We start from the raw sequence: 21873 nt of genomic DNA on the forward strand, positions 1-21873 counted from the left end.
CATTACTACGCAACAATATTTAAGTAGCTATTGTAGCTCATTATTTTGGGACATTTTTACTACAATTAATGTTAAGGTCTTTCAAATTGAAATACAGATCCAAAAAACTTGAATCAATATAAAGTAGTTTTCATTAAATACTATGAGATTTGGTTTCACTTTAACATATTGCTTCATGGAAAATTTACTCAAGACATTGCTTCAAAACTTCTGCTACTTTAGCATTTAACCAAAAAATACATTTTGATAATTGTTAGAAAAAGGTATGATCAGATTTATTAAACAAGAAAGTTTGCAGAATCTGTGATTTTAGTTTCATACACAAAAATTCTGGAGAAACTCAGCAAGTTACACGGTGTCCATAGAAAGCAAAGATATATAACCAATGTTTTGGGCCTCAGCCCTTCATTGGTTGTTTAGCAGGCAAGCACCTGAATAAAAAGGGGGAGGAGAGAAGAAGGGTCAGAGGGAGAAGCACAGGTGGATATGGGTAGGAGGGCAGAAGAGAAAGAAGCTGAGGTGATGGGAGAAGGGATAGCTCTCTGAATGGAGAAGGAAGCAGGTAGGAAGCTGGAGGAAAGGAGACAAAGGGATAGGATAAGAGAGAGGAACAGGAGAGACCATGGAATGATAGTGCAGAAAATGCTACACATGCCCAGACCACCATTCAGAGCCTCAAATAATCCTTCCAAGTGAAGCAGCGCTTCACTTGTGAGTCTTCAGGATCATCTACTGCATCCAATGCTTCTGTTGTGGCCTCATCTACATCAGAGAGACTGGACGCACACTTGGGATTGTTTTGTTCAGCACCTTTGCACTGTCCACTGCAATAACGGGGACCACCTAGTGGCCAACCATGCCAATTCCACACCTAATTCCATGCCTTATGCACTACCAAACCTAGGCCACCTGAAAATTGGAGAAACAACACCTAATATTCCATCTGGGGACTCTCAAACTAGATAGCATTAGCATCAACTTCTCCAGTTTCCATTAGGTCTTATCCCTGTCTCTCCTTTTCCCTAAACCCCTGTCTCTTTTCCTCCAGCTCCCTCTCTTCATGCAGAGCTACCCCCATCCCCCTCAGCTTTTTTAAATGTGCTCCTAACCATATCCACCAATGAACTCATTGATAGGCCTATTGGTCTATTCTCCTCCCTCTGCCCCTTCTTCCCTCCTCCCCTTACTTTTTCATTTAGATGTCCACCTACTTTCTGCTCAGACCATGACAATGGGCTCAGACATGGTTGTGTACCTTTGCTTCCTAAGGTCGCTGCGAGTCCTGCTAAGTTTCTCCAGCACTTTTGTATATTAATCAGATTTATTAGTGCATTGCATGCCTGTGAAATAAGAACTAATTAGCATGGTCATATCTTAAGAGCAAGAGGAAAAAGTACCAGCCAAACTAATTAACTTCAACCAAATCACAGGAGACATCAGTTTCCAAAGCAAAAATAAGAAAAAAAAATAACCTAACTCTAATCTTGCAATCCTCAATCACTATGGAGATTCTTAATTATCACTTAATTTACCTGTGCGTGATCATTGCAATATTACGAAAACTTCTTTCCCATCAAATGTTATGTTCTATAATGAAGGCAACAGGGGTTAAACTTTCCTTTACTCACCAGTGCTAAATTCATACTTGAGTATCTCCATACTCCTCCTCCTTTCCATGCATTCCTATTTCACTCGTGTTAATAAAGCTAAATAAAATGAATGAGTCAACAGCCAACCAATAACATGCATGGATTTAGGCCAGGTGACCAAAGATTAATCTTTCACTCAACAGCTCTCAAGTTGCAGAGTTTACAACTTGGAAAAAGGCCCTTTGGCCCAATTTGCACATGTTGACTAAGCTAGTTCCATTTGTCCTCATTCAGGCCAAATTGATTTTTTTTCTAAGTCACATGAGAAATGTTAACATTGTCATTCTTAAAATTTGACAAACGGGAATCAGAACTTCAACTAACATTATCTCCTGAAACATGGGGAAAAATTACTAGACTAGTGTAACGCGACTGATTGTACTCAGAGACAAACACACTTTTAATAGCTTACACTTTTAATAGTCGGTATATACAATAGTCCTCAGGTGAATCAGAGGTAAGGTGTAAAAACCAGGGTTTATATTGGGGTAGGTGAGGATGGAGCCAAGGGAGGAGCCAGCCATTTGAATAATACACAGACAGTGAATTCCAGTTCACTGAAATTAGTTAATACTATTTTACTTTGTGCACGTCATTCTTTAATACAATTTAAAATAGTTCATAGAGCTTATTATGTCTAAAGGTAAACTAGCTCGAGTCTTGTGATAGGTGCAATACTGACGTGGCTTCATTGATTCATATGTTCTGGTCATGTCCAGTGTTAGAAAAATTTTGGAAGTATATTTTTAAAACTCTTTCAATGCTACGGAATATTCAATTACAACCTAACCCCTTAACTGCTTTTTTTGGAATTTTTGTTTACCTACTTCTGCATATTGAGCTAAAGATTTTTCTACACTATTAACTAGAAGAGGAATTTTACTTAAATGGAAATACTCTGATTCTTCTACATTATTTCAATGGCTTTCTCATGCTATGTCTTTCTTAAATCTAGGAAAAAAATCATAATTTGTACTTTAGATACAACTATTAAATTTGAAGAAATATGAATACCATTTATTGATACTTTCATGGGATATAACTGGTGTTATTCTATGAATTAACTCCCTTTCTAGATGTAATATAATTCCTCCCATTTTTGTTAAGTATAGGTGTGACTGGAGCTATGTTTTAAACTATTCAACAGATCCTCGGGATAGGCTGTTCAGTTGAGTTTTTTTAGTAGATTAGTTGGGTTTTCTTATATATATTATAAATATTTCTTTATCTCTGTTTTCTTTATTAGGAGAATTATTTCTTATATGTCATATTTTCACTCTTTGGAATTTATATATAATACTTATACTATGTAGACTTGGACATAGCATTTTAATTGTGATATTTCTATTCTCCTTATGCTGTGTATTTTATGAAATGTTAATAAAAAGATTGAAAAAGAACATGGCGAATCTTCATATTTTAGAATACTATCAACTACTAAGATGGCTATCACCCAGATAAATAGATTCTTCTTTGTCAGAACTATGGATATTGGAACACGAGAGGACATTAGGTCTGAAGCAGATTTAGGTTCAAATTCCAGCATCTGAAATCTTCTGTGTCTCCAGAAAACTTTGCCTAAAATCTAGATTTGTGCATCAGCACTGAAGTGCACAGGATAACTGGAGTGCTGGTAATGTGATGCAAGTGCTTTAGCTGCTTGACCATTCCGGCTGCTTTAAAAGAAAAACTAGGTAATATCACTGACAGCAATTCAGGAAATCAAATTTAGGCTGACCGATCGTATCTTGAAATGGATGCAAGTCAGAAATTGATTGCATTTGTTTTATCATTCGTCAAATACAACATGGCGGCCACCAAGGCCAGCCTGCACAAGAGGTTGGCCACCAGACAGCCCTGCCATATTTCCATGGATAGGCCCCTACTTTCACCCCAAAATGTATATTTTTCTTTTTTTTCATTTTGATTAAGGAGATCACTGAAGTTTTCTTGGTTGCCACAGGACCCACTTATTACCGTCAAGATATCAATAACATGAGCTGCTGAGACATTGGGAGAAGAGCTGTTGCAGTCCACTGTGTTCTGACAGACAGGACAAGTAAAATAGTTGTTCATGTTTCCAGAAAGAGAGGGCACACAGTTCTTGCAATAGCTATAAGTATGCTGTCATGTCAAAGGCTGCCTGAAGACCTCCAGACAAGCATGGCACAAGAGCTGGACCTCTATATTTTAACCTTCAAATGTAATTTCTCCACTCTTCCTAGGCTCAGGTTATCAACTTGTTTTCAGCAGTTTCAGAAGGGTGGAGGAAGGTTCCATCAAACACTGTAATCATACAATCTTGTTTTTTTTAAAAGGAGTGTGTGGTGATATATTAATAACAGGTTCATTTTGAATTATCAGTATTTGCAGTTGTCATTTCACTTTGTGTTCTACCTTTGAAATGTCAAACTTATGTCAAATTTGGTATTCCCCTCTCTCTGACATAAATTCTATTCTTACAAACATTAAGTTTTGCTTTGACCATTTAATTGTTCAGTCAAGCCCACTCCAGAAGCCTCAATACAGTTATCTAAACTGATGCTACAGTGCATTACTACTGTACTGGTGAATGCACTACAGTTTTTAGATGGAGTATCAATCTCTGCTCTCAAGACAAGATATAAAGAACACGGCACTATTTGAATAAAAGCATTGGAATTCATTTGATATTCTTGACACTACTTGTCCTTTAGCCAACACTTTTCACTCAACCTTGTCTAACTGCTTTCTGCCAAATTATTCTAATCTTGGTGAAGTCCGATTAAGGGATCAGCACTTGAAGAAATTGGGATGGAAAGGTATGGGAAGAGAGATATCATCATGGTGTTGTGATCAGGAAGAGAATATCTCTACAAATAAAGCAAAAGTTCTGTTTTTGGAGGACAAAGAAGAATGCTTTAATAATCATTTTGTTCAACTGAATATAGTAAAGGATAAATTACAGTCTTATTATAGGATATTTTAATCACAGTATTATTTCAAGTAACTCACTTGCAAATATGACAGACAAAAGTTAAAGTATATCATGCATGTTACATTTTTAATGTATTATTACATGACAAAAAAGGAATCTCAATAAAAATACAAATTGTGCTCCATATTGATCATTCATTAAACACATAAAATGAGAAGTACTCTTGTCAGATATTCAAATTATATAGTTAAGACTAAACATTTACATTTTTAATTTCAACCATTACAAAATACAATCTACAAATGTGACAAATGAGAAGTACATGAAAAGCCTATGAAAGATTAGTCAATGTTCAGAGTTAAGGTGAAGCCTAACTCTCAAAAATGGGGAAGTTGAATTTAGAGATTAAAATTACAACAAAATCTAGAACAGGATATTTGAATCTTCTGGTTTTTACCAAGGCAAGATGAGGGTCAGCAATAGGAGGCAATTTGATCATTTAAGTATTTGAATAAAACTACTTGGCTACCTTTATCAATGATTGAACAAGAGCTGCTATTTCCGAGCACTTAGAAAACCTTGCAGGTAAAAGTAGGCAAAACTGGCCAAATTCATAATCCCAGTCCTTTTATCTATGAGCCAGGAGCAGGTATTTTTCCTTCTGGACCAAAATGCCTTACTCCATCTCCAATCATCAATTGCCCTTCCAGATGGCCTACCAGTTCAGCTGCTTTATCATCTATCAGACCGTCAGACCATCGAACAGGTTGGCTGGGAGCAAGAAAACAACAGAAAAAAAATCAAAGATATCAACAGTCAAAATGTGGACTTGTGATACAGGTCCAGGTTTTGTAACTCAAACAGTACACATTGAAAAACATAACGCTGGAGAAACTCAGCAGGTCAAACAGTGTCCTTTATATAGCAAAGATAAAGATACATAACTTACGTTTCAGGCTTGAGTCCTTCATCAAGGTTTGTTATATGAAAGGCTCAAGCCTGAAACATTGGTTATGTGAAGGGCTAAAGCCCAAAATATTGGTTTCGTAAAGGTTCAAGCCCAAAATGATGGTTATCTCATACTTTGAAGAGAGGCTCAAACCCAAAATGTTGATTATGTTTCTTTATCTTTGCTACTCATATCTTGATGAAGGGCTCAAGCCCAAAATGTCAGTTATGTACTTTTATCTTTGCTATATAAACCACACAGTTTGACCTGCTGATTTTCTCCAGCTTGTGTTTTTACTGCAATCATGGCGTCTGCAGATTTTCATGTTTTACTCCAGCAAACATGAAAAGTGTCTCTAACCTAAAATCCAGACCATTGTACTTGAGTTCGAATTTAGATAAGTACATGAGCATTTGACATTGACAAACTGGTACTAATTTCTCCAAGGCAGCTACTCATTAAATTCACTTTTAATCCAGCATTAGCAAGGTAACCACACATTAACCATTATTAAACAATTTCAAGGAAGTTGAAACAGGTCTCATGCACCATTTTGTAAAACTGAATATTTCCCTCAGCCTATTCCTCTGTCAGGATGAGTTGGCACCAGCATGCAATGAGGGTTAAAGCTGTTTATTTTGAGTGTAATCAACTGTGGAACAGGTTCAGCTTTCTTTGAGAGAAACTCATCTTACTAATTTGTGCATTCAAGTATTGAATTATAAATAACTGACAAAGGAAAACATCTGCATTTTGATTCTGGACTGCAAATCAATTATTTCCAATAAAATAACAAAATAAATTGTGCTGAAATTAAAAATTATAAAGATAGTGGCAGGGCTCTTAAAAGCATTGTTGTGCAGATGGATTTGGGGGTTAGAAAATGGCCACTCAACTATATAGGATATTATAAAAAGGCATAATGCATGCTCACCTTCATTAGTTCATGCGTTGAGGAAGTCGTGTTGCAGCTATATAAATCTTTGAGATAAAACGTACGGTTGATGTTTCAAAGCAGTAGATAAACCAGCGTAAAGAGAACAGAATGGAAGAGATGGGACAGGAGTTTCATATGGGAAGAGGAGAGAGTGGAAAGTTAAGGGTGGTGAGGGACGAAACCAAAGAGTAGGAGAACGAGAAAGGGTGGTGTACTGGGTGGGAAAGGGGAAGAGCAGAAGGAGTAGAGAAGAGAGAAGGGACACATTATCTGAGATTAGGAAATTCTACATTCATACCATTGGGCTGTAGACTGCCCAGGTGAAATATGTGGTTCCTCCCATTTACACTGGGCCTCATTTTGGCAGTGGAGAAGGCCCCACTCAGATAGGTTAGTATGGGACTGGGAAGGGAGTTCAAATGGCATGCAACTATTAGCTCAATATGAATATAGAGTGTAAATATTCTGAAAAACTGCCCCCAAATCTTCATTTTGTCTCAATAATATAGCAGAAGTTACTGTACTTCAGGAGGACCCAATAAGTTAGAGAAAGTACACATGGAAGGGCTGTTTGTCATCAGATTGTACCAGTAGAACCCAACAAAACAGCATTCTGCGGTCCACAGTGCAAAAAACACACACACATACATACATATACTTTTTTTTGTGGCATTCTTCGGTCATGGTCAACCATGGGTAGAGCACCTCTGGTAGTCATTAAACTGGAGTGGCTTCTCCATGGCAGAGTTTCGGAGAGTTGAACAGTCATTCGCCAGTCTCACTGCCCATACAAAGAAGCTGTTCCTCAGCCTAGGTTTTGCCTCTAATACTTCTCTATCTCTTTCCAAATGGGAGTAGCTGGAAGATGCTGTGTGTGGGGTGGTAGGGGTCCTCCCTGATTTTGCAAGTCCTCTTTGAATAACATTCCTGGTAAATCATATTGATGGTGGGGGAGAAAGACCCCAGTGATCTTCTCTGCCATTTTTATGGTTCTATGGATTGACCTCTGATCCAATTCTCTACAGCAACCAGCTTGTGAGGCAATTGGCCAGAACTCTCTCAATAGAGGTACTGTAGAAAGTTAATAGAATGGTGGCCAGTAGCTTTGCCTGCCTCAACCTTCTAAGAAAGTGCAGTCACAGTTGTACCTTCAGACAAGTAAGGAGATGTGATATAAACAGGATAGATCACTTCTTAAATGAACTCCAATGAATGGTGCTCTTCACTAACGAGCTATTATTGTGTAATGGAGGGTGGTCCTACCTGGTCCTTCTGAAGTCCACAATGACTTATCCACATTGACTCTCAGGTTGTTATTCTCGCACCATTTCACGAGATTTTCCACAGCTTTTCTGTAGTGACTCATCATTGGTGTTGATGCAGACAACTACTGTCATATCATCTGCAAACTTCACGACTCTATTGGAGCTGACTCTGGGAATGCAGTCGTGGGTCAGTAGCATGAACACGGGCAGGCTGTGCACATAACCCTGAGGTACGCCAGTGTTTAGTGTTATGGTGCTCGAGGTTCTGCTGCCAACCCAGACAGACTGATCTTTCCATTAGAAAGTCCAGAATTCAGTTGCAGGAAGGGGTGTTGAGTCCCAATGAAGACAGCTTCTCCAACAGGCTCTAGACTATGATTATATTAAATGTCAAACTGAAGTCAATGAACAGCAGAAGATGTATGAGATATCATTCTCCAGGTGAGACAGGACGGAATGGAAGGACAAGCCTATTGCATCGTCATTGGAACAGTTCCATCTGTAGGTGAACTGAAATGGGTCCAATGTCTCTGGGAGGTGTGTTTTGATACTGTACATTCCATCACCAAATGCTCAGAGCATTTCATAACGGTGGAAGTCAGTGCCACTGGACAGTGGTGTTGTGAACTAATAAAATCCTATTAGTACTAACAAAGTAACAGCAATAGAAAATTCACCAGACAATGGTAAATTCAAAATAATAGTTTTTATTGAACGATTTAAACATTATGTCTTGAGATCTCTCTAAAACTCACATCTTTCTTTTGTAGAGTTTTTTCAGTAATGTTCCTTCATACAAGTGATTTCACAAACTCCCTCTTATCTTGTCTAAGTGTTATGGAGTCTGTTTTCCACGATAATTTCTTTCTTAATCAAGAGTGACCTTTTTCACAAATAGGAGGCTGTCCTCTTTTGTTAGAGGCTGTCGGAGTGGCTATTTCTTTTAAAATATAACCTTTGGTGTTTTATTTGTGCTTTTATTAATAATACAGGCAGCCTTCCTTCTTTTAAAGGAATTGATGGCTGCTTTTTCAATCTCGTCAATACAACAGACCCCCTTTTCCTCTGATTTTGATAATATATTTCTTGAAAATCTCTCATGTCACATAACAGCCTTCGAAGTCCTTCTGAACCTTTTAACATCTTCATGCTAAAAAAGCATGATTTAATCTTTGTCTTCCCAAACTTAAAATCAAAGTAATTGCCTCCATTTTATGTTTTACTCCTGCTTCCAAGTTGCCTGGGATCGACCAGCAAATGCTTCTTAAATAAACAGTCCATTGTTCTCAGTATCTCAAGAACCACCAAAATCTTTCATCTCTCTGCTTCAACTATGGTTAAAGCAAACTTCTGTCTCTGAGATGATGTCAGCTGCCATCTTGAAAGAATCTCTCTGTATGTTTTAAAATGCAAATGTGTTGTCTTTGGGCCCCTGAAACCAATCCCACAAAATAACCTTACTAAGTCATATAAATATGATATACAGTTTAACATTAAACTAATGATCAATCATAGCACATTCATCACAGTGGTTTCTGTCACCCTCTTTGATGATGGTAGCTGCCTTGAAACCCTTGGGGTCGATCGACTGTTTCAATGGTGGATTGAAGATCTCAAATAAGGACTCCGTCATTTGGTCTCCTCAGTTCTACAGCACCTGACCAGGTACGTTGTCTGGTCCTGCTGCCTTGCATGGGTTCACCCTGGACAGAATTCTCCTCACCTCAGCTGCAGCTATGTTTTCAGGGGAGACGGAGCTTTCTTGGAGTCAGCCTGTTCTTCATGTCAAACTGTGCATAGATGTTCAGTGTGTCTGGAAGGAAGGTGTCATTGTCATTGACTCACAAGGTTGTCTTGTGATCTGTTATTGTTTTGATACCATGTCACATGGTGTCACACAGCTGGCCATGGATCCTCTGCGCATTCCCACGTTTTAGCCTTCCAGATTGCATGAGAGAGTTTAGCCCTGGCTGATCTTTGTGCTAATGTCTCCTATCCTGAAGGCTGCATCTCAGGCTCTGAGAAGTGCATGGACTTTTGCGTCCAGCCATGGTTTCTGGTTAGCCCTGGTTGTGTATGTACCATTTGATCTCCATGACATCCTCAATGCACTTGGTAATGTAGCCAGTCATTGAGCTTGTGTACTCATCAATAATTACATAGCCTTTCTAGGTGGCTGCCTCCCTGAAACAGCTCCTGTCCATGTTCTCAAAGCAGCCCTGTAATACTGCTTTGGCGAGGGGCAGCCTTGTATGCACCAAGGACATTTGTGTACACTCAATCCAGGTTGCTCTCTGCCCTGGTGGTGAAGTTAACATGCTAGTAAAACCACGGTAGAACAATTTTCTGCAGGTGTTATACAACCAACAGTTACAGAGGAAACATAGCCAAGTAAATAGAGAGGTGAGCGGGGAGGGATGAGTGGACAAGGGCTGGGGATCTAGTTGCAGCTGGTTGAAATGATGGAGAATGCTGTGCTGAATCTGAAGGCTAGTGGGATGAAAGGTGAAGACAAGAGGAACCTTAGACCTGTTCTGTTTGGAGAGCATGATGGGGTAAGAGTGTAAGTCCAAGGAGAAAGAGTGGGAGATGGCTCTATTGACCACAGTACTGAATTTCTTGAAAAAGGATGACATTTTCGATGTCCTGAAACGGAAGGCTTCATCCTAAGAGCCGATGTGGCTAAGGAAAAAATTACGGGAGGAAGGGTTGGTATCCTTAGAGAAGATGGGGTGGAAGGAGGAGGAGTCAAAGTTGCAGAGGCAGTCAGTGGATTTGTGGTAAAGATCGAAAAGTAGCTCATCTTCTGAGATAAAGACAAGGAGATCCAGAAAGAGGAGATCCAGAGAGCAGGGTGGAGTTCAGTTAAAAAAAAGTTGATAAAATTGATGAGTTCTGCATGGGTGAAGGAAATAGCCCAAATGCAGTCATCAGTGTAACAGAGGAAGAGTTGGGGGTTGTTGCTAGGGCAGATTTTGAACAGACACTGTTTCACATAGCCAAAAAAAAGGCCAGCACAGCTGGGTTCCATGGCTATATTGTACCTTTGTCACAAAGAAAATGAGAAAGAAATGTTATTAATGAAAACAAGTTCTTCCAGGTGGATGAAAATTGCTCAAAACATTGTTCCAGGAAGAAACAGAGGACTTTGAGACCTTTCAGGTAGGTAAAAGTGTAAAGAAAGTCTATTTCCATGGTTGTCAGATTCCTGTACTGGCAGGCTTTGTCTTTAATCATCCATATATTCATGCTGCTCCACATGACTCGTTTGTATTTCTTGCCTTTCTCATTGTTTATCTGGCATATCCACCATGTTTCACCTCTACCAGGTTCACAAATCCAATACGGGCCCTGATGTCCCACCTCTTCCTCTCTGGCTTGACGACTATATTTAACCAGTCACAAGAAAGGGTCGCAACTTGAAACAGAAATCACTTTGTTTCTCCCACTGATGCTGCTTTACCCAATGAGTTTCTCCACCAGATTGTGTATAGCTCCATTAATTTGAGTCCGCTAACCTTCCCCTGCCCAGAAAATCTAATGAATGATCACAAAAGTGCATGGTGTTGTCAAGCACATGAATGGCCATCGTTTGAGAAAAGCAAAGAAGAATCATGTACATGATATATATCATTATGGGCAGCATAAATGGAGTAGTGGTTAGCGCAACACCATTACAGCGCACCGATTGGGCCCGGGGTTTGTAAGGAATTTGTATGTTCTCCTATGTCTGCGTGGGTTTTCCCCGGGGCTCCAGTTTCCTCCCACCATTCGAAAATTACTGGGGGTGTAGGTTAATTGGGTGTAAATTGGGTGGCACAGACTCATGGGCTGAAATGGCCTGAAACCAAGCTGGATCTCTAAATTTAAAATTTAAATTGACTGGCATTATTTCAGTATTTTGATGGAGGTGGAAATATAATTAGAGAAAGGTGCATATTGTGTATTGAAAGATGACACATCATCAAGGTTCAAGGGCTTTGATGAGGAAAACAACTCCAGAAATGGACTAAAACAGCACATGTGTGTTTGTTTTGATGGAGGGAAATTATGACAATGAAGAAAAAGGCATCTTGAAATTAAGAACTATTAAACTTTTCCAGTCAACATGAAGTCCATAAAGAGAAGCAAAATGGGAATAGTGTTCAGAAAGCAAGAGCTATGTATGCATCATGGATAAAATGAGCTTGAAGAGAACACAAGATAAAATTAGGAAACTTAGGGGAAAAAAAAATCAAAATTTAGGGATTATGGGTGAATTAAAAACTATAACAGAATTAAATCAAAGCACGTTGTTACAGTTTAACAACAAGGAGATCTTGTTCCATGGCACCATTTAAACAATACAGAAATGCTATCTATACACTGCATTTTTGCAAAGTATTTTCAATATAAGTTGAACTGAAATATCAACAAGGTATGAACCATATGAATGTCACTAGTGAAACATTGCTATGATTTTATTCAATCTACTGAAGTGAATTTGGAAAGTACAATTACATTGTGGAGCATTTAAAGCAACTGAAAATTCAAGACAATTAAGAGAGAACAGAAAGCAGGAATTGGTCCTTCATTTCTTCAAAACAAACAGCACAAATCAAACAAGATTCTCCAATATTGCCAACAACGATGATTTAAATGCGAAGTAACTGAAGAAAATTGTGACCATGTATGCATTGGAAGTACTCTAATTTTTACTGAAGAATTTAATTGCAATTATGTGTAAATTATATTAAAATCGATAATTTCCCCATTGTTATTGCTATTATTAATCACGATTATATAAAAACAACACAAAACTTAGATTGATAGTTAGCACAACGGTTAGGTTGATTTGCTCATTAATATTTACAGCCTTTTCATAGATATCGTAGCATATGTGGACTATAAAATATTAGTTAATACCACTAATACCGGTAATTGTATCATGTATTGTAGCAACTTTTTTTTAAATACTTTATTTATAAATTTTTAATCCACAATAATAGTTACATTAGATTACACTACATTCTAAATTAATTCAACCCACTCTCCCATCTGCCATTCCACCTACCCCTAAAAGAAAAGAATGAAAAAAGGAAGAAAGAAAGAAAAACCAGGTGTATTGTAGCAATATTGTTTAGTTTGTAACCTGCCAGAAAATTTGCAATCTTAATGAAGAATGCCTCTTTACAAAAATACTGGTTTGATGAGTAAAATATTTTTTTCAATAAAGTACAATTGCTTTTACTTCAAATTATCAACTATTTCTAGTATCTTTTTGGGGAAGATCCTGCCACATGATTAATGGTTTTAGATTAATATGCTTCTTTCACAATGTGGCAGAAGGATACTAATTGAAGTATTTACAAAAGATAAATTGTGTTTGCCAAGTCAAAAAGGAGCTTGTTGAGGACTGTTTTCATTCAAGGTATTGAAGATAAGTGGTAAAATCATATAATATATCGAAGATGAAAGAGGAACAGAATGTATAATGAACTCTCAATTAACCAGCAACTAATTTACAGATATGAAGCTTAACCACACAATGTTTCCAAACCACAGATTTCAAGATTTCAAAGCCTGCCTTCATAAACTCTCGAGATAATAATGTAAGAAGACTGCAAGACAACTGCAGTTAGAGCACGGAAAGAGTACAGTACTGGATTAACCATACTTAAATTATCTATTACAAGGTGATTAATCCTCCACTTCTATTGAAACCTATTTAGACAATATTACATTCCAGAAGCATGCCGCAAAAGAAATATGCGGTTTTCACCATTGAAAAGTGTCTGATAAGCTGGAAAAGGTAGCAAATTCAACTCAAATGAACATGACTATTTTAATAAATAATTATCCCGGTAATATACCAGATGCTTAACACCGTTTAAATCATGTTGTGGTCCAATAGCCATGTTTTTCAATTATTCATGGAGGTAAAGAGGTGCTCCTTCTGTTGTTCTGGATGATTAAATGTTGACCACACATTCAAGATTGCTTGATGTGAAAGTAAGTTTTGAGGAAATTATATGTGCCACTAATTGTGAATAATTTTATTGCTAGAAAATTTGTTTATAATTCAATAAAGTCAGTCACTTGCATTTACAAGAAATTTTGAACCATGTGAAATTGGAAAAACTTTCAAATTGCATTAAAACATAAGAAATAGAAGCAACGTTAAGCAACTCAGCATCTCGTACCTGTTTCACAATTTAATGATCAAGATGGTCTTCATCTCAGCTCACTTTCCTGTACTATCTGCAAACCCCTTGATTCCATTACTACATAAATATCTATCAATCAGTCTTGAATATATTCAGTGACTGAGCCTTTTGAGTACAGAGTTCCAGATTCCATACTCTGGAGAAGAACATTTTTCAGAAATCAATCTTGAATGTCTGCCTTTATTTTGAGACTGTAGTGCCTAAATCTAGACATCTCAAGAGGGGAAGCATCATTTCTGCAATCAATCTGTCAAGCCCAGTGAGAATTCTGTGTATTTCAATGAATCTGCAAGGGTGAGAGATGATCTAAAAATTTCTACCACACAATAACTTGACTCGAGACAATTCCCGGATTCTTGGAATCAATCTAGTGAACCTTCACTGTACTCCTTTTATCACAACTACAGTACGGTATATACTTTATTGCTTCAGAAGACCTGTACACAATATTCTTGGTTCTATCTCACCAAGGACAAATTTAATTTCAGTTCGACATTTGTACTCAAAACCTCTAGAAATATGCTCATATCAAGTATATGAGTAATTGAAAAGAACCCCAGTCGATAATTTTGTAAATAGTTGAAAGTTACCAGCAAAATATTCCATTGTCTCCTTTTCAAGTTCTTGCAATAGCACCAGCAAATAATGAATTTCACAAATCCTAGAAATCGTAAACCATGAAGTCCAAGTGATACAAGGTTTCAAATAAGCTCAAATTGGAATGGCTTTATGGTGCATCGTAGGCAAACAAAAAGAACATGTCAGCTTTTATGGCTGCCTTGCTATTTATTGTTTTGTGAACTAGGAACCAATAATCATGAATAAAATTGTAGTAAAGCAAAGAGCTAATTCTTACATAGAAAGTCAATAATGTTCAACATAGTTTAATGCTATCTTGTATTCTACTGGATAAACCAAGAAACAAATGAAAAAGCTTTTACTCTCAACAGTAAACAGTCAAAGTCAACAACGATAAAAAAATTCAATTTCTAGCATATGCAAAATAAATTTCTGCACTGAATGACTACCATGTGCAATAGGAAAGGGCAAATTATACATGAAGCATTATATTAACCTTGAATAGTTAAGTAATATTACACAAATCTGAAAAAGAAAAGATATTTAATTGCATATAATAGGGAAATAATACACTTGAACTGAAGAGAAAATCCAGGGTTTTTGACACTTTCCATGGAACTAAAAACGAATCAACTGCTATCTATGACACTTCCATGCATCTTACAATTGTTATTTCAACAACTTCAGTATCAAAGACATTAAAATAAGGTGATAATGGCAAAAACAGATAGAAAACATCTCACACTGCTAGAAAAGCCTGGACAGATGCAAGCAGTTATGTAAAAACAGTGCACCAAAACAGGACCAAGTTCAAAATGCAAAGTAGCACCAAGTCTAAAATCCAACTATCAGATGACATCCCAAAATAACTGGTATATATTTATTAAATACACCCTGAGGTTATTCATTTTAAAAACTTGGTTTTTCAGACATTGTTTTTTTTTTGTTCAGTGTAAGGAAACTGAAACTCCTAACCTACCAGAGAAGAAAGACTGCTCTTTCAATATCATTAAGCTCTTCATCCACTGTCAATCTTTCTATCTCTTCTGGTGTCTAAAATACAAAAAGACAAAAAAATTGACATGGAATAACTGGATGGCTATTAAAAAAGATGTCAGATAAAATAAACTGTAACAGAGAAACTCAATATTTCTGATTATTACCAAAATACAAGATTAGATCTGTTTCTGAATTTATGAACCATAATTCAGGATAATTTATATCTTGGGGAAACTTTTTTTTCTTTTTAAAATATTTTATTGAGTTTTTACAATAAAAAAATGGATCAATACAGTTATGAAATGTGCTACAGGACAAAAAAAAGGTTACAATAATGATCATATGTACAAATTCAGAAGTACAATCGTGATGAGACAATAAAACATAACAAAAGAAAAGAAGAAATAATTTCTAAATTATATTCAAAAATCCAAGTGGCACAGTCTTTGAGAGGGACAGCACAATGCTCAAATTCCAAATCAACACTAACACAAACGAGACCCATAGCATTTGAAATTTAATATTTGAATCAATGATAGCATATCTTTTTTTTTCCAGATTTAAACAAGACATGATAGCCTTTTTTTTTCTTAACATAGAAGATAAATGAGCTGAATCGTCAAGAATAAGCATGGTTCTGATTACCTATTCATTATCTGAACAAGTGATTTATTCATCACTGAGAAATCATTTCACTTTTGCATCTGGAAACTAAATCATCAATTCAATATAGCATTACAGTAGGAGCCAGAGCAGAAGTGGGGAAGAATGTAGAACACCTATCGACAACAAAATACTCGGCATTTCACCAGATCCATTGGTAACTTTTCGTGCCGAAAGTTGAGTCATGTTAAAGTTGTGGTTCTGACATAATCACTTATACTTGCTACAACATTTGTCCACAACGATATCGTTTGCGTTGAGGGAATTGTGTTCAGTTCTAAAAGCTTTTCTGATCACGACCATTAAACGCTATTATATGGCACTTAGGGATTAAATATGACACAGGGAAAGAGAAATGCCTGCAAATGTTTAAGCCAATATTTCTGATTACCGATTTGTGCCAATACGGGCATTCAGATCAAGTGTGTGGTGAATAACGATGAGGATACCCGGTTTGTAACGCAGCAAACATTCATCAAATTATTGACGTCTTCCCACTTCTGAATTAACATATTAAAAGGTTAACTGAAGTATATCCTTATCGATGTCGTGGCAATGGTTGTGATCGATGGCATATTTGTATAATATGGGTAAATGTAACGTGGAATTACTAATGTCGCTCCATAAATCAGCGCAATACGGGTACTTCATGGATGCCAGGTTGGTTTGCCGTTATAATTTGTTAACTGCGGTTTTTAGCGTTTTATTTGCTGATGGCTTCATTTATCCTTGCGATCAAATCAAATTTAATTGCATCCCGTCACGGCGATCTTCGCTCTAAAGGCATTTCCAGTAAGGAATGGGAGAGTGGGCATTGTAACCGGACCATACATTACGTTTGCTTATGGTCATCGCGACAGCAGAGCACAGCATCGGCAATAAACTCAATTAAAATATCATTCATTACCCCCTGTCCCCCTCCCTACCTTCAGGTATCTTCGCACGGGCCTTTCAATGAAACTAAGTTCTTGTAAATCTTCTATTTGGCCAAACAGATTGTCCTGGTTGAAATCCATAATTTTGCTGCCGATGAACAGCAGCGGGCGGAGGGAAGGTTGGGGGCGTGGGAGGAGGAGGAGGGGGGGAAGGGAAATGTCAGTCCGGGATGGGGGGATAGGTTGGGGGCGTGGGAGGAGGGAGGGAAGGGAAATGTCAGTCCGGGATGGGGTGGTGAGGGGATAGGTTGGGGGCGTAGGAGGAGGAGGGAAGGGAAATGTCAGTCCGGGATGGGGTGGGAGATGGAGGGAAGGGGAATGTCAGTCCGGGATGGGGTGGGGGGGGATAGGTTGGGGGCGTAGGAGGAGGAGGGAAGGGAAATGTCAGTCCGGGATGGGGTGGGGTGGGGAATAGGTTGGGGGCGTGGGAGGAGGAGGAGGAGGGAAGGGGAATGTCAGTCCGGGATGGGGTGGGAGATGGAGGGAAGGGGAATGTCAGTCCGGGATGGGGTGGGGGGGGGATAGGTTGGGGGCGTAGGAGGAGGAGGGAAGGAAAATGTCAGTCCGGGATGGGGTGGGAGGAGGGAGGGAAGGGAAATGTCAGTCCGGGGGTGGGGTGGTGAGGGGATAGGTTGGGGGCGTAGGAGGAGGAGGGAAGGAAAATGTCAGTCCGGGATGGGGTGGGAGATGGAGGGAAGGGGAATGTCAGTCCGGGATGGGGTGGGGGGGGGGGATAGGTTGGGGGCGTAGGAGGAGGAGGGAAGGGAAATGTCAGTCCGGGATGGGATGGGGTGGGGTGGGGAATAGGTTGGGGGCGTGGGAGGAGGAGGAGGAGGGAAGGGGAATGTCAGTCCGGGATGGGGTGGGAGGAGGAGGGAAGGGGAATGTCAGTCCGGGATGGGGTGGGAGGAGGAGGGAAGGGGAATGTCAGTCCGGGATGGGGTGGGGGGGGGAAGGGGAATGTCAGTCCGGGATGGGGTGGGGTGGGGTATAGGTTGGGGGCGTGGGAGGAGGAGGGAAGGGGAATGTCAGTCCGGGATGGGGTGGGAGGAGGAGGGAAGGGGAATGTCAGTCCGGGATAGGATGGGGGGGGGGGATATGTTGGGGACGCGGGAGGAGAAGGGAAGGGGAATGTCAGTCCGGGATAGGATGGGGGGGGGGGGATATGTTGGGGACGCGGGAGGAGAAGGGAAGGGGAATGTCAGTCCGGGATGGGGTGGGATGGGGGGGGGCGATTTGGGGATACGGGGGGGGGGGGGGGGCAAGGAGGGAGATGGGAAGAAGGAAGGTCAGCGGGTTTCGGACAACACCGACTTCATCGCCCGCTGCCTCGGCCAAGCGTCGATCCAGAAGGGGTGGGGGGGTGGGGGACCGTTTGGATCAGATCCACCTCTCGCCCGTCAACAGCCGCAAACGGTGCGGGTGCCTCGGCCCTCGGTCTTCGACGTTCGGTTTTGAAAGCCGCCTCTCCCTCTTTCCTTCGGGGCGCTCAGCGGCCCGGGTGCAGCCTCATCCAGCCGCTCTGGCGGCGGGCAAGAGCGGGAGGAGGTGGAGCCGCCGCGGCGCGGGGATCGTCATTCGTTCCGACCTTCCGTCAGCCAGCACCAAAAGCCGTCGCCTAGGAAACCAGGCGCTACGGCGCCCGCCAAGTGACAAACCTCGCCCGCCCTCGACACGGCACGTGATCGCCCTCGACACGGCACGTGATCGCCCTCGACACGGCACGTGATCGCCCTCGACACGGCACGTGATCGCCCTCGACACGGCACGTGATCGCCCTCGACACGGCACGTGATCGCCCTCCGCCTCTTCCCCACCCCGCGCGTTCTGAACAAGCAACCTTTGTTTTTGGATCTTCCGCTGTCAATGTGGTGCGTGGGACGGGGTCGACAGTGGGGGCTGCAGTTCAGCGGTGACCACCGTGTGCGGCCCAGCTGGCAATGCCTGCCAGCGGGACTCTTCGGCAAGAAGATCCCCCACTTGCACCAATCCCTCAATATCCATGTTGGAAGATTGTGTCATCTCGTCTAGGACTGTACTCGCTGGCACTTGGAAAGAATGAGAGGGCATCTTCAGAACAAGTCATGAAATTTGGTGTTTTGCAGCAGCCTCTTAGATTCATATGATAATCATCTTACATTATTATATAAAAATAGTACACGAGAAATAAGGCAGGGTCTTTGGTTCATTGATTATTCAGGAGTTGATGGCAGCGGAGAAGGAACTGTCCTTGTACCGTTGGGTGCTCGTCTTTAGCAGAGTGAAGAGGGCATGGCCTGGTTGGTGGGGGGTCTTTGAGAATAGAGGCTGCTATTTTTTTAAGAAACCCCCTCGTGTAGATGTCCTTGGCGGAGTGGATCTAGTGCCTATAATATCACAGACCGAGTCAACAACCCTCTCGAGTTTATTCTTGTCCCGAGTCTTGGCGCCTCCACACCAGGCAGTGATGCAACCAGCCAGAATGCTCTTCATGGTACACCTGTAGAAGTTTTTGAGAGTTTTCGGTGATATACCGAATCTCCTCGGACACCTCGCAAAGTATAGCCACTGGTGAGCCTTCTTTGTGATTGCATCAACATGGAGGCAAGTTGATAAAATTGTCAAAGGCATAAATTGAGGTTATTTCCATTGGTAGGGGAGACCAGAACTAGGGGACAACGACTCAAGATTCAGGGGAGGAGGTTTCGGATGAAGATGAGGAGTAACTGCTTTTCCCAGCAGGTGGTTAATCTGTGGAATTTGCTGCCCATTGAAGCAGTGGAGGTGACCTCAGTAAATATATTTAAGATAAGGTTAGATAGATTTCTCCATAATGAGGGAATTAAGGCAAATGGGGGAAAGGCATCGAGGTGGAGATGACCCTATCATCAGATGAGCCATGATTTCATTGAATGGCTGAGTAGGCTCAACAGGATGAATGGCTCATTCCTGCTCCTATTTCTTATGTTCCATCTCAAGTCAAGTGAAATCACCTTTATTTATTGTTCAATCCATGCTCACACAGTAAAGACAAGATAGTGTTTCTCCAGCATATATACATTAATAGAAGTTAGAAGATAAGTTAAACACATTCAGATATTAAAATATTAAGATGTATGCAGTAAAAGTCCACAGTATTATCCATTATCTACATATGTTCTGGGAATTCAGGAGCCTGATGGCTTGGGGGAAATAAACATTGCCTTATCTGGATGTAATGACCTGAATGCTATGGTACCTCCTACCAGATGGCAGAAGGGAGAACAGTCTATGTGAGGGGTCCTTCACAATGTTTATTGCTTTACACCTGCATTGAGAGTTGACTAAAGATAGAAGATAGCCATTTTAAGATGGTTCATGATCTCATAATTCCAAATCGCTTATGGAAGAAAAGTGCATCAAATTTTCTCCAATCAAACCTTGTTTCGGTTCTCCGCAAAGAGTACTTGGGCACCAATGGAAATCAAATGTATTTTCCCCCAAACTTTCCAGCCCCTTATTGGAATTATTGATGGGATCAACTTTAGCAGGATTTACATAGTCTTTGGAAATTATCGATATAATCCTAGAAAAAAAGCTACTTGCACACACACACCTCTCCCCTCACCACAATTCGGGGCCCCAAACAATCTTTCCAAGTGAAGCAACACTTCGCTTTGTGTATCCGCGGAAGTCATCGACTACATCCAGTACTCCCATTGTTACTGACGTCATGGGGGGAGGGGGGATGTGGCAGATGCAGACGGCACTGGGTGACACCATCAGAGGGGATGACACCAAAATGACTGTCTGTAGCAAGTCACTGCAGCAAAGAGTGAAAGAACGATCCACACTCAATGCGGTTATAGACAAGGCTGGTTTATTGCACTCTCTGCCCCTGTTTATATAGGCCCATTTTCCCACAGCTGGCCCCAGTTTTCCTGCTATTCTCGGCAGAAGTGATGTCAGCAGCATTCCAGTTGCTGATTGATCAATGTTCCCACCATACGGGCAGTCAGACGAGGAGAAAGACCATTAGCCCGTCCAGGCCTTGTGCGATCACTGTGTTCGACGCCATTTTTTGTGTTGAACAGCCTCCCGGGAAGCAGGTTGCTACACAACAGCCCCCCCCCCCCCTAAAACTGGCAATCCGAGTTTTGTCCTTTGCCTTTGGCAGACTGCCCCTGCATCGCGGGGTCTGGGTAGTGACCGACTGGCTGTTGTCTATGTGTGCTGGCTTAAGGTGGTTGATATTGAAAGTCTCTTCCTTGCTGTCAATATCCAGCGTGCATGTGGACCCCTTGTGTCTGGTCACTCGGTAGGGCCCCACATATGATCGTTACAGGGACGAACAGTGTGGTCCCATCATACAAAAACATGTTTACATGTCTTTATGTGCTTGGGGATGAATGTCTTTGCTTGGCTGTGTGACAAGGGCTGTGCTGGGGCTAAGGTGCCTAGTTGCTCCGTTAGCTTTTCCAACGTTGCTACTGATGGTTCTTCTAAGTCCTTGGCAGTGACCAAGAACTCCTCTTGTATGACCAATAAGTGCACCGTACACCACTTCCACCACCAAGGCGTTGAAATCCTCCTTTGATGCAGTGCAAATACCCAGGAGGACGCATGGTAGCTCATCTGTCCAATGCGGTCACTTGAGTCAAGCCATCAGAGCTGCCTGTGAAACCGCTCCACCCGTTGGCCTGTGGGTGATATGCCATTCTGCGTTGGAGTTGGGTTCCCAGAAAGTTTGTCCCAAGTGAATCGTGCACCTCTATCAGAAGTCATATCCTCCGATACTCCAAACCTTGCTACCCAG

General features: G+C 40.7%; 1 protein-coding gene across 8 annotated transcripts in view; it reads right to left on the reverse strand.

Annotated features, from left to right (window-relative positions):
• ppp4r4 (protein phosphatase 4, regulatory subunit 4) overlaps positions 1-18789 on the reverse strand; it is a 105417-nt gene extending 86628 nt beyond the window's left edge. For 3 of the 8 annotated variants that reach the window (XM_069916181.1, XM_069916178.1, XM_069916177.1), the window contains exons 1-2: positions 17091-18789; positions 15482-15555 (exon numbers count right to left, since the gene is read on the reverse strand). In XM_069916181.1, coding sequence (XP_069772282.1) covers positions 15482-15555; positions 17091-17180 — 164 coding nt within the window. In that variant the 5' untranslated portion in view covers positions 17181-18789. Of the gene's footprint in view, positions 1-15481; positions 15556-17090 lie in introns of those variants that run through there. The other 5 variants (XM_069916182.1, XM_069916179.1, XM_069916180.1 and 2 more) reach the window with 4 other exon arrangements.
• Between the last annotated feature and the right edge of the window lie 3084 nt (positions 18790-21873).

Source organism: Narcine bancroftii, chromosome 2, assembly GCF_036971445.1.
Source record: "Narcine bancroftii isolate sNarBan1 chromosome 2, sNarBan1.hap1, whole genome shotgun sequence".
Classification (NCBI taxonomy): domain Eukaryota; kingdom Metazoa; phylum Chordata; class Chondrichthyes; order Torpediniformes; family Narcinidae; genus Narcine; species Narcine bancroftii.